The following is a 12,096-nucleotide window of genomic DNA, read 5'->3' on the forward strand; positions in this document are numbered from 1 at the left end:
ATGCTAAGGGCTAAGATACCAGAAGGCAGAGGAGGAATCTGACCTTTTTCTAATCTAGTTTCCCCAAGGAATGGAGCGTTGGTGCTCATTGTGGGGCTTGCTGGGAGGGAAAGGGAGCTGGGACAGGACGCCCCATGGTACCCACTGTGGTCATGCTGCAGACTGGCATGCAGAGTGGGTGCAAACACACAGCTTGGGTCATATCCACCGAAAGTTTCCCCCTTCCCTGTCCGAGTTTGGCATTCTGCTGTGCCGGGTACCAGCATGTTCAGTGCCATGCACCAGCAGGCTGCTGGCTCCTGCAAAAAAGACAGCCTGCCTTGCCTGAAGGGTCTGCCGTGCCCTCCTTGTCACAGGGGTAGGTGTCACCTGCTAGGAAACAATCCTCCTCTGTTGTGCTCAGTTGTCCTGAAAGCTCCCAGCTTCCTCAGCTGTGGATAACCCACCCTTAACAGTGCCCTGGCCTTGCTGAAGCACCCTCCTCTGGCCTGCAAGCGAGTCCTGCATCTGTTGGGGCCAGAGGCATGGAGACAGGCAGAGGACAAGGTGGTGGGGAGAGGAGGCTGGCTGGGCTGGTCCGGGAGGGAGAGACACCAGCAGTCAGATGCGCAGGCAGGGAAGGAGGGGAAGAGAGGGAGAGAGATACAGGGAGCTTTTCATTCCTTCCCTGTAGGTGGAGGAGAGCATGGAAACAATGCTGGGTGGCGGGACTCCGGAGAACGCTGTGGGGGATGCAAGGAGCCAGCCTAGAGCCTTCTGGCAAAAACAAACTATTTGCACCCAGCTCAGGCAGGCAGGAGTTGTGGCCGGGAGTGTCCGTGTCCTGGGCACCCAGGAGAGGGCTAGGGCACCCAGTGCTGGGCGTGTGGGGCACAAGCAGAGCATCTTTGGCTTCTTGGGGGTTAGGTTTTGAGGACCCGACTGTTTACCTTCCTGGTAGTCAAAGCTTGCAGGGACCATGCTCTGGAGAAATCCCTTCCCTGGTAAGCCCCCCAGCTGCCCTCTGTGCACTCAGCGTTGGAGGGCTAAGGGGCTCTGCTGCTCTCCTGGTCACCCTGTCCCAGAGCAGGGTCACCTTTGCTGTGCCCTTCCAGAGCTGGAGGTTCCCTGGTGCCTGGAGTCATTCCTTTGCATGCATCAGCTTCCCGCCAGGGGCTTTTCCACTCCAGGGCACCCTGCAGTAGGCAGCTGCAGCTGCCCCCTGCGCAGGCAGCTGCAGCGGCACCCCCAGGGTTAAGGCAGGTTGGAGGCCGCTGGAATGCCTCCGGACAAAGCTGGGATTGAGGCTGGCAACGCAGCGCTGCCGCCCCCCTCCAGATTCCTGGGGGGTCAGTGCTCAGGGCAGTCACCACCGGCCCTGCCCGTCGGCCCCGCTCTTCCCTGCACACAGCGCTCGCCGTCCTCCCTGCCGGGTGCTGCCTGCCGGCACCCGGACGGGTGGGAGGCAATGCCCGCTCCTCTGGCGAAGCTGGGTGGCCCTGCTGTGGACCTGTGGCTCAGTGCAGGTAGAGGGGCTCTCCAGAGCCCGTGTGTGCGTGAGTGTTACCCGTTTGAAAAAAAAGCTGTTTGGGGGCGGGAGGGGTGGGAATGCGGATACAGACTGTCACTGCTGCAGCTCTTGGGAAGGGATGCTTCAGGGAAAGCACTATTTTTTTCCCTCTGCTTACTTGCAGGGGTTTTGTTCTAGGGCAGCAGATGTTCAACATCTGGCCAGTGCTTGGCCACTGTCACTCTAGCTCATCTACAGGTTGTGGTCAGGGAGTCACAGGCTTTGTGGACTTTTAACCTCCTCTTAACTAGTCTGGGAGGACTGTGTTTTCCATTGAACTGTGCTGCAGCTGTGCTCAGATAGAGCTGGTCCTCTCCTTTGGCATCCCCTGGGACGGAGGGGAGGGGTGGGGTCTTCCTTGGCAGTGCTGTGGGGCTCACCTACTTCTGTGTCATGAAGATGTGTGCAAGCAGGGTGTTGGTTTTCTATGTGCAAGCAGCAGTTTTAGCTTGAGTAATTTATTATTCATGATCCTAAGGTTCCTGTGAACTCTGTGGGTGATGGTTTTCTCTGTTTTTGTGATACTCCTGGAGCGTCAGGATGGGGAGGCAGAGAACAGCCTGGCATTAGATGTTTTTAGATGAAAGAAACTTAACACCAGACCCGGTGATCGTTTGATTCCTCCCTGAGAACCAGCGTGGAAGGGTAGTTTTCTAGCTATGTGGCCAGCTCTTCTTCTGACAGTTGGCTCCTGTCTGTTGCTCTCCCTGGCTCCAAGAGAGGAAGGGGTTGTCTCCAAGCTCTGGCTTGACTGTGCCACAGTGCCGAGGGGTCTCTGGCAGGCACAGGGGCCTGGCTGTCCTGTATCTCTTCCCTGGATACCTCTGGGAGCCCTCAGGCAGGCTGAGCAATGAGGACCTGCACATTCCCTTCGGAAGAGCTGCTGTTTTCCCCCAGATGAGGCTGCCCTGCTCTGGCAAAAGGGTGCCTGTTGGATGTGCTGCTTAGAAAGTGCTAATACAGTTAATTATGGTTGATTAATCACCTGGGGCTAATTATCACAAATGAGCTCTAATATCAAAGTAGAATTGGAGTGAAATGCTGCCATTTCCCCAACACAGCACAGCAATGCCTCGCTTGTGAAAACACAATACGCTTATGTGTTTTGGGCAGCAAATGATTTTTTTTGGAGAGGAAATCCCCTTTTGCTCACCAAGTCCTAGGTGAGATGCTTCCAGTCCAACATAGCGTATGTTGGTGTTGCCAGCAAGTGCAATGATGCCTTTACTGCCCTCACAAGAGGGAGCGCAGTACAGCACTAAACGCTTAGGACAGGATTCCTTCCCCCCTCGGATTTATTGTTCAGCGCCCAGCACCCCGTTTCTGAGGCTATGAGTGGCGCAGCGTCTCTCTGGGGGACGTCTGTTTGACTGTTGGCTGTGCGGTGCCCTGGGGCCCCAGCTGAAGTTGTCTGCAGTGCAAAGTGTGCTTCCTTCGTGTGACTGGGTTAAGTTTTGCTGCAGCTGCTCCAAGACTTTTCAGAGCATCCTTCACACCGCTGTTCATGTTGGAGAGGTGTGGAGGAGAAGCAGCATGTCAGAGACTTGCTGTGCAGGCTTTCTGTAGAGAAGCTGGTGGCAGCTCAGAGTACTATGGGTGGTATAAAGGAGGTTGGCAGGTCCCCTTGGTCACAACAGGAACCCGCTGTGCCACCTCTTCTTGAAGCACTGGAGCCTCTTGCGTGGCATGGAGAGAAATTGCCTTTAGCCCTCCAGGGACTGTGACACATAGCAATCAACTCTGATTTAATAAATAGCAGTGACAAGATTCAGCCAGTTAATTACAGAATAACTGGGGAGTGCAGAGATCCTGCAAAACAGATGTGCAGTAAACCTTTCCTCCCTGGAAATGCCACTTTTGCTCTTTCCTGGCACATAATCCTCTCTCTGGACATGACCATCCATGTATTTTGCTGGAGCAGCTAACAGACCCCTCTGGGAGCAGGATGATCCCCTTGAGTTAGAAAAGTAAGGCAGAGCTAAGGCAAAGGGGATAGTCTGAGGCAAGTGCTGGAATCACTAGGCAGTGCTCTCTGGATGCAGTGTGTCAGCTGGGTCTGTTTCTGCCTAGGTTAGAGCCTCTCAGGATGGTGCTGGACCTTCGTGTGTAACCCCCCAGGCTCCTAGCGGTGCTGCCAGGTCCCAAGCTCCCCTGGAGATGAATCTTTGTTGGAATGAGATCAAAAAGAAATCCCACAGCCTTCGGTAAGAGTCCTTGCATGGAGCAAGCCCCTGGGCTGGTTTGGTGTTGCCTGCTGCATATACTTCTCAGGTGTTTTTTTGAGCTTGTTCACTCCTCCTAAGTGCACAGTGACCTTGGCTTAGGTCTGTAACGTGCAGAAATCTGAGTCCCTGACTTTCTCCCTACACCTGAGAAATATCCTTTTCAATTTCTACTGATTCCTTCCTTCTTCCTCTCCTTCGTATCTGCTCTGTCTCTGCCACTCTCTCCATCCTTCACAACTACTGCCTCTGCACCTAGTGTCGTTTTGCCCCTGTGGCCTTCTCACTACCTCCTCTGCCCTTGTCCCTTTGCTGGGAGCCCTCTCCAGCTGAGCGGGGCAGAGCAGGCTTCCTCAGGCCTTCAGAGGTTGCGGCTCCACAGCCAGCATGATGGAGAGCTTAACTGGGGCATATTAATCGTCTCTTGCCTTAACACAAGGCTCCTGGAAGCTGTCCAGCCACGTAAACCTGGATCCAAGCCCCCTGTGCTAGCCAGAGCACAGACCATGAGTGCGTGGCAAATCCAGAGCAGCTCTGTCCTCTGCTCCTAGCTTCAAGGTCAAGGATAGCTCTGGATTTTCTGTTCCCTGAACACCTCCAAGCTGCATCCCGCTTGGCAGCACTATGTCCATGCTAGCTGGGGGGCATGGAGCTGTTGGTGGGGTCCTGTGGGGTGCCCTGGGCAGAGCACCAATACACTGGTGGTGCGCTGCCTTCCCTCCCTGGGGAACCTCCTCCGGGCCTGTCTCTCTAACCACCTTCATGCTGTCCCCACTCTTTCTCCAGGGCTCGGCTGGAGGCCTTTTCTGATCACAGTGGGAAGCTGCAGGTCCCTCTTCAGGAGATCATAGATTGGCTTGGGCAGAAGGATGAGGAGCTCTCGGCACAGCTACCGCTCCGGGGAGACGTCCTGCTGGTGCAGCAGGAAAAAGAGACGCATGCGGTATGTTCCCCTCAGCCCTTGTGCATCCCCTGTTATCTCACCCCAGTCCATGTCACTGCCCATGCCCACAGCTGTAGCTACAGCCTGTGATTAGTACACCAGTCCTTGCCTGCCTCTATCTCTGCTTCTTGTGGAAGGACAGAGCCACAGCCCTGTAAGAAATATCCAGACAGCCCTTCCCCACAGCGTGCAACAGGCAGAGCCCACCTGGCTTCAGATAGTAAATCTGCATTAAAGTCTCAAGGTGCCTGCAGGCACTACAGCTGGTAGTGGACCCACGCTATCATCACTCATTTCCTGGACTGCTCCCTGTGTCCCAGCGTTGCGATGGAGAGAATTGCTTCTTACTGGCTTCCGCTTTGGGGATCCTGGGGCCTAAGGAGAATGGTTTCTTTAGTTGGTCTAAAGGTGACCTGGTGATCAGGACATGAGTGATTCTCGCACGTTATCGTCATATCTGAAACTGGAGGTGCATCTGTACAGATCACAGCTTCTTGCTCCCCTGATCAGAGTGTTTCCTTCTCGTCTCATTGTCGGCTATTGGGTTTTGGTTGGTTTTGCCTGGAAAACAAAGCTAAAGAGTTGATTATTGTTGCTATCTCTTCTCCTCACCAAAGCTAACCACTTCCCCAGTGCATAAACCTCAACCAGGTAGCACCGGGAGGGGCTGCGGTGGGAGGGGAGGAGAGGACATCCAAACCAGCCTGCCTCCAAAGTCTGTCCTGCTGGATGCTCTGCTTTGGTGTGTCCTGTTGTTCCCTCCTCTGTCCCTCCAACAGCTGTACCAGTTGCTAAACAGCTGCTAGAACAACTGTTTGCATGACCCTGCTCTCACTGAGAAGGGGGAGCGTCTTCAAGCAGTGCCTGTGAAAGCATCATCAATAAAGCAGTTCCTGTTGTGCAGCTCTGACTCAACACGTCCCTGTCCTGGGCTTGCTGCTCGGCTGTCCCCCTCCAGCAAGGCCCAGGCCTCTGCACATACTACCCTTCTTGCAAGAGGTCGTTCCTTCCCTGAACTGCAAAAATATTTCTCTGTTAACTTCCCTTTGTATTTCCAGTGAGGCTTGGGTACTTTTTCTCTGGCAGCATCTCCTTAAGATGTTGCTTACAAGGCTGGGCTGGTAGCTGATTTGGCCACTGGAGTGAGTAAATCACTGCAGCCCTTGGCTACGGGTGGCAGGGGCGTAACACTCTGGCTCAGCCTGTTGACTCATTTCTGTGCTCTGCTTTCCTCTCCAGGCTTTCATGGAAGAAGTGAAGTCTCGGGGGCCATACATTTACTCTGTCTTGGAGTCAGCCCAAGCTTTCCTTTCCCAGCATCCGTTTGAGGAACTGGAAGAACCAACTTCAGAAAGCAAAGGTCTGTGGCGCTCCCCCTTCCTTGTCCTCCCATAGCAAAGCACAGCTCCCAGCTGTCACTTTTGCTCTCCATTCCCCTGCTGCTTTGCAGATGTCTCTCCCCGGCACCGGATCCAGAACATCAGCCGCTTTGTGTGGAAGCAGGCGAATGTGGCCAGCGAGCTGTGGGAGAAGCTCACAGCCCGGTGTGTGGACCAGCACCGTCACATTGAACGGACACTGGAACAGCTGCTGGAGATTAAAGGGGCCATGGAGGAGCTCAGCACAACACTGGACCAGGCTGAAAGCGTGCGTGAAACCTGGGAACCCATTGGGGACCTCTTCATTGACTCCCTACCGGAGCACATCCAGTCAACCAAGGTACATCTAACCCTGAGAAGGGTCTGGCCTTGGCTCCACAGGTGATGGGATGCTACTTTCCAGCAGGGCAATGCTTTTCCTCCTGACTGCTCAGTCTGACACAGCCTTGCTACTTGGGGATCCAAGGGCCAGGTCATACCCTGGTCGGCTCCCCAGCTTTGTGAGGGTGGATTTGACTTGTGGTGTCCTGAGGAATTGGCTGTTCTGAGTACATTGTTGTGGCACGGCCTTTATACAGGTACAACGGCTTAGTATAGGTGGGACATTCCTGTCCACGTTCCACTTCTCAGGAGATTTGAGTCATCTCCATCCTGGCTGCTACTATTGCCTGGTGTGGTTTTTTTTTTTCCTGCTAAGATAGCTTGGCCTGCAGGAGGATTAGGCAGCAGTATCTTGCAGCATGCCAGCCGCTAACCCACCCTAGCTCATAGCAGAGTACTGACTGCTTGCTTGCTTCTTTTCCTTCTTCTCCTGCCCTGTGCCTGTTGACCTGGGCATGGGGGCTCCAGCTGTTCAAAGAGGAGCTCTCCCCCATGAAGGATGGGGTGAAAGTAGTCAATGACCTTGCACACCAGCTCGCCATCTCGGATGTCCACTTGTCCGTGGAGAACTCCCGCGCCCTGGAGCAGATCAACACACGGTGGAAGCAGCTACAGGTGGGAAAGGCCAAGCAGCACAAATGCCCCACAGGTCGGGGAGACATTGGGGAAGGGCTGCTACTGAGGAGCTTCAAGGATGCTGAAGTAAGGCTTGGCATAGCAGGGAGGGTGTATCTGGCACCCTTTGAGGAGAGCATCAGGTGAGCATGGGGAAGGTAGCTGGTAAATGTGCAGAGGTCTGGGGCAGGAGGAGGTGATAAGAGGAACAAAAGAAACTATTTGAGGAGATTCAGGGTCTGTTGGTGGCTGATTTCCAGAGGTGTTTTTGTTGACCTCCGTGAAAATATGAATACAGGTGAGCTGTGCTGCCCCAGCCTGTGGAACGATGCGTAGGGGGCTGAGTTGTCTGGGGAACGCAAATACCAAGGCAGGCAAGGAAGGAAGAGGGCTTGGGTGACTGGGGCATGTCTAAACGTGTCCACGTTCTCCCCTGAATGGGGCTTTGGTCTGAAATGACTGGTGGGCTCCCATTAAATTCCTGTGTCCCCTTTTCCAGGCCTCCATAAATGAACGACTGAAGCAGCTCCAAGATGCCCACCGAGACTTTGGACCAGGCTCCCAGCACTTCCTCTCCTGTACGTGAGCAGGTTGAGAACAAGGCACAGAGTCCTACTGCTGTAGCCATGCCTGGCTGTAGTCCAGCAGCCCCCAAAGCCGCAAGCATGGCTAGAAAAGGGCCTGAGCCAGCGGTACATCTTGTGCCCCGTGGGCCTTGCCTGCGTTACAGGGACTGGAGTAGGAGGCATCTCCCAAAGATAGTGCCTCGCTAGCCTTCTAGGATCGAGGTAGGACATAAGCATGCATCCTCTTCAGAGTATAGAGCTGTGACAATTGCAGCAACAGCTCCCAGGTGATACTGGGACCGTGCCAGTTTCAGTGATTGTGTGGGTAAGATGACAGATGGTTAAAAAAAGGCAGTTCCACGTATCTCATGTTAGTCACTTAGGGGCCAAGAATGTGCATGTTCAGGAGGCTTTCATTCCCCTGGTGAGGCAGAGGGGATGCCATTCCTACAGAGCCAAACTGCTGCTGGCTGGAAGCTCTCGGATCTGCAAGGGACATGCAGCAGATCACAGACTGGGGCCTATCCTCAGAAACGCCAATCCCCGCAGGGTTTCTGGAGGTCTGTGGGGTTTTTTGGTCCTGGTATATTTGCAAATCAAGTGCTTCCATCTAAAAGGAAGACCAGAGTTTTCAGCTCTGAATTGATAAGCTGCCTGTGACAAGTGGAAATAGCTGAGGGTCATAAAAGGGCTTCTGTCCTCTAGATAACGAAGATAAGGTTGCAGACAACCAATACAGTTATGGGATAAGTCCTCATCTGCCTGAGATCCTTCAGCTGATATGCAGAATTTGAGTTGACAGCATCAACATGAAGGAGTATCTGGTGTTCATCTAACATCTGTATCTCTCTCCTTGCAGCCTCTGTTCAAGTCCCTTGGGAGCGAGCCATTTCCCCCAATAAAGTGCCATACTACATCAAGTGAGTGCTCCCCCAAAGGCAGCTCCTCTGTCGCCTGTGGTTTTCTCTGGCCCGGCAGAAGCAGGAATTGTGGACTGATTTGGCGGGTGGAGGACCAGCAGACTGGTTTGAGCGCTGACCTCCAGGGAAGTGCAAAATGTGTCACTCCCAGTCTGGCAGGGTCAGGCCTGCCCTGCCTGCTGAGATGCCCCAGATGAGAGGGGTGCACCGTGGTTCCCCAAGGCAGAGAGGACTGGCTGCGAGTAGGGGACAGAGCCCTGTGGGCATCCTCTGCTCTGCTGCGGCTGGGGAAGTGCAGCACGCAAGGCGGGACCTGCTGCCCAGGGCTGGCCAGGCCGTTTGTGTCCCCCACGGCAGCTGCTTAATCCCCAGCCTGACTCTTGGTTTCTTTCTATTTTCTCTCTAGCCACCAGGCCCAGACGACCTGCTGGGACCACCCAAAGATGACAGAGTTATACCAAACACTGGGTAAGGAAGTTGCCACAAAATTACTTCAATAATGGCTGCCTTTCCTCTGTGTGAGGTGCTGTACAAGGTCCCCTGGGCCCCTCTGCTCCTCTCTGTGGTGGGGGGTGGTGTGGGGGCCTCTCCACGCTCAGCCTCCCAGTGCAATGGGGAGACTGGCACAAGCCAGACTGTGCCCTTCTTCCTCCTTCACACGCTCAGGCCTGTGCCTGTGCTGGTGGGGGCCGGCGTTTGGGAGCAGCAAGTGCTGTTTCCTGCCCTGGAGATAAAGACACTGAGCTGTGGTTTCATTTTTCTTTTCCTGTGTTTTGGCAGCGGATTTGAACAACATCAAGTTCTCGGCATATCGGACAGCCATGAAACTGCGACGGGTGCAGAAAGCCCTGCGATGTGAGTGTGGGAGGCATTTCCCTCACACTGGATCTCCCTTGATAGAGTCATTAAACTAATACAGTCTTTTACCAGCACATCAAAGGCAGGAGCGTGCCAGAGAACAGGTGGCCGGAGCGAGAAGCTCCAGGAAGATGAGAGTGTAGCTGAAAAGCTTAAGCAAATTCATTGGCGAGGTTTCTGTGTTAGAGCTTTCTTTTGCAGAGCTTAGGGTGGAACTGCCTCAAGGGCAAGTGTTAGTAGAAGGAATCTGAGAACAAAACGATGAAACGTAGAGTAACAAATCTCTGGAATCAGACAAGAGCTCACCCGGGAGCCCTAGGGGAGCCTGAAGAAGCACTGAATGTAACCAAGAGCAGAAACCAGCTTTGCTTGCAGAGGACTGGTAGGGGGCAGATAGGGCTCCATTACTTAAAGAGGAAGGGAACCAGTAAACCTAGCTTCTGCGCTGTTGGTAAAACTTTAATTAAAAGTAGGATTAGTAGGCATGTGAATATGATGCATTAGGAGTTCAACATGATGCATGGCTCTCAGAGGGAAAGCTGTTCCACAGAATTTGATGAGCACTCTCTGGGGGAGTCAATGAACAGACAGATGGGGATCTAATAGATACAGCGCACTTGACTGCCGTAGAGCTTTTGATAAGGCCTTTCACCTAAAATTTATCAAACTTAAACAACCACAGGATGAGAGGGAGAGTTCATTCCTGGATTAATTATTCCCAACGAGGAGCAGAAGCCATCTGTTGGTAGTCGGGTCCCAGGAGGACCGTTGCTCTTGGATTTGTTGTGAGGGGCCACGAAGAAGGTGATAAGTGAGGTGAGAGGGGAGGCTCAGAACTCAACAAAGTGGGCCTTGGCTGCAGAGTAGTTTTGTGACCAGGCTGTCAGACCCCTGGGGAAATTCAGTGCTGATATTGTGCACGTGGGGGGAAACAACAGTTAGCTATGGCGACCTTGCAAAGATCTCTGCTGTAGTCCTGGTCAGTTCACTGTCTAGCGGTGGTTAGAGAAAGGTCCTTAGGCATGACTAGAAAAGGAATAGAGAACAAAACGAAGCCCTTTTCTAGGCCACTTGTAGACCTCTTGTTGCCCATGTCTTGAGTGTCATGTACTGTGCTGGCCCCTCTTCCCCAGCACAGAAACAGTGTGGAAAAACTTGAATAAGTGCTTTGTATTCAGGAAGTACTGGAGAAGGGCAAGGAGGCTGCCAAGGCAGCACGGCTGTGAGGGTGAGTGGGAATGATGTTCGCTAGCGTGTGAATTTGGGGTCCCCGCTTCCCACACTGACTCCGCAGGGACTCAGTGTGTTCGGAGGCCGAGTCCGGGTGTCTGCGGCTCTGCACAGCCCAAGATAGGGAGAAGGAACCTGTTGTGGATAGTTATTTCTATGGCTCTGATTTTGGTCATGGTGACAGGGAAGGACAGTTGCACGGAAAGGTGGCTTCAAGTCAAATCCAGGTGGTGACATGAGTATTTTCAGGTGGAATTTACAAGTGGGGGACCAATGCTGGGAGCAGTGCCTGTCCTCCCAGCATGCTGTCCACATGCTTCCCTTTTGCAGTGGGACTGGGGCTGCCTCAGATCAGGTCAGGGCTGTGACTCCTTCCCCTCAGTTCTCATCTCTGCTGTTTTTCTTCTTCATCTCTGTTTCCTCTGTGCTTTCCGCTTAGTGGACATGGTGACCCTGGCCACAGCCCTGGAAATCTTCAATGAGCATGACCTTCAACCCAGCGACCGGGCGATGGATGTGGTGGAAGTCATCCACTGCCTGACTGCCCTCTACGAGAGGCTGGAGGAGGAGCGGGGCATCTTGGTCAACGTGCCTCTCTGTGTGGACATGAGCCTTAACTGGCTGCTGAATGTCTTCGACAGGTACCGGTCCCTCTGCACTTCCCATCTCCCTGGAGCTGATCTGTGGGGCTGCCCTGCTTGGAGGGAAACCTCAGTGCTGCACTGCCAGCTGATGGTGCTGCAAAGAGGCCCTGGCTGCTAGGGACAGGGCTGGCTGGTGCAGGCTTGCCTTGCTGACCTCCCAGCACTGAAAACAACTTGCAAACCCATGCAACGTCTCGCCTTGCAGCGGCCGCAGTGGGAAGATGAGGGCCCTCTCCTTCAAGACGGGCATTGCATGTCTGTGCGGGACGGAGGTCAAGGAGAAGTTTCAGTGTGAGTCTGCCTGTCTCCCTCCCTTAGGCTGGTGTGGGCTCCTTGGAGTAACCTAGAAAAAGCAGGAGTGAGAGGTTTTCTGGCTTAAACCTTCTTTGCCCAGAAAGAAGCAGCAGCTTTCATGCGGTGACTAATCTGCTTGCATTGCCACCCCTCCCCTCCTTCCCTCCCCAAGCCTACGCCGCCTAATTTAGAAGGTGTTTTTGCACACTGACTGGTGCTGCCGTGATCTTGCTTGCATGGCACTATAAGGAACGTTGCAGAGAAGGCAAACAGACAACAGTTATTCAGTGCTTCTCATAAGGAAAAAAACCTGGGGGCACATGGCTGGGCAGCAGGTTTCAGACAAATTAAAGCAAGCACCTTTCCTCACAGTGTTTAACCGTGGAGTTCACTGCTGCAGGATACTGTTGAGGCCCAAAGCGCTGAGGGGTTTAATAAAGGGCTCAGACAGCTCCTTAGAGGACAGGCCAGCCATGGCTATTAAAGAAGTGATGT

The 12,096-nt window shown here is 53.7% G+C and overlaps 1 protein-coding gene across 7 annotated transcripts in view; it reads left to right on the plus strand.

The window, feature by feature from the left end:
- DRP2 (dystrophin related protein 2) overlaps positions 1-12,096 on the plus strand; it is a 37,841-nt gene that overhangs the window by 19,161 nt on the left and 6,584 nt on the right. For 6 of the 7 annotated variants that reach the window (XM_068956789.1, XM_068956788.1, XM_068956787.1 and 3 more), the window contains 11 exons: positions 3,620-3,753; positions 4,558-4,714; positions 5,954-6,074; positions 6,165-6,433; positions 6,943-7,089; positions 7,589-7,667; positions 8,515-8,575; positions 8,982-9,043; positions 9,356-9,430; positions 11,103-11,304; positions 11,513-11,598. In XM_068956789.1, coding sequence (XP_068812890.1) covers positions 3,620-3,753; positions 4,558-4,714; positions 5,954-6,074; positions 6,165-6,433; positions 6,943-7,089; positions 7,589-7,667; positions 8,515-8,575; positions 8,982-9,043; positions 9,356-9,430; positions 11,103-11,304; positions 11,513-11,598 — 1,393 coding nt within the window. The remainder of the gene's footprint in view (positions 1-3,619; positions 3,754-4,557; positions 4,715-5,953; positions 6,075-6,164; positions 6,434-6,942; positions 7,090-7,588; positions 7,668-8,514; positions 8,576-8,981; positions 9,044-9,355; positions 9,431-11,102; positions 11,305-11,512; positions 11,599-12,096) is intronic. The other variant, XM_068956792.1, reaches the window with a different exon arrangement.

This window comes from Struthio camelus, chromosome 11, assembly GCF_040807025.1.
Source record: "Struthio camelus isolate bStrCam1 chromosome 11, bStrCam1.hap1, whole genome shotgun sequence".
NCBI classification, from domain to species: domain Eukaryota; kingdom Metazoa; phylum Chordata; class Aves; order Struthioniformes; family Struthionidae; genus Struthio; species Struthio camelus.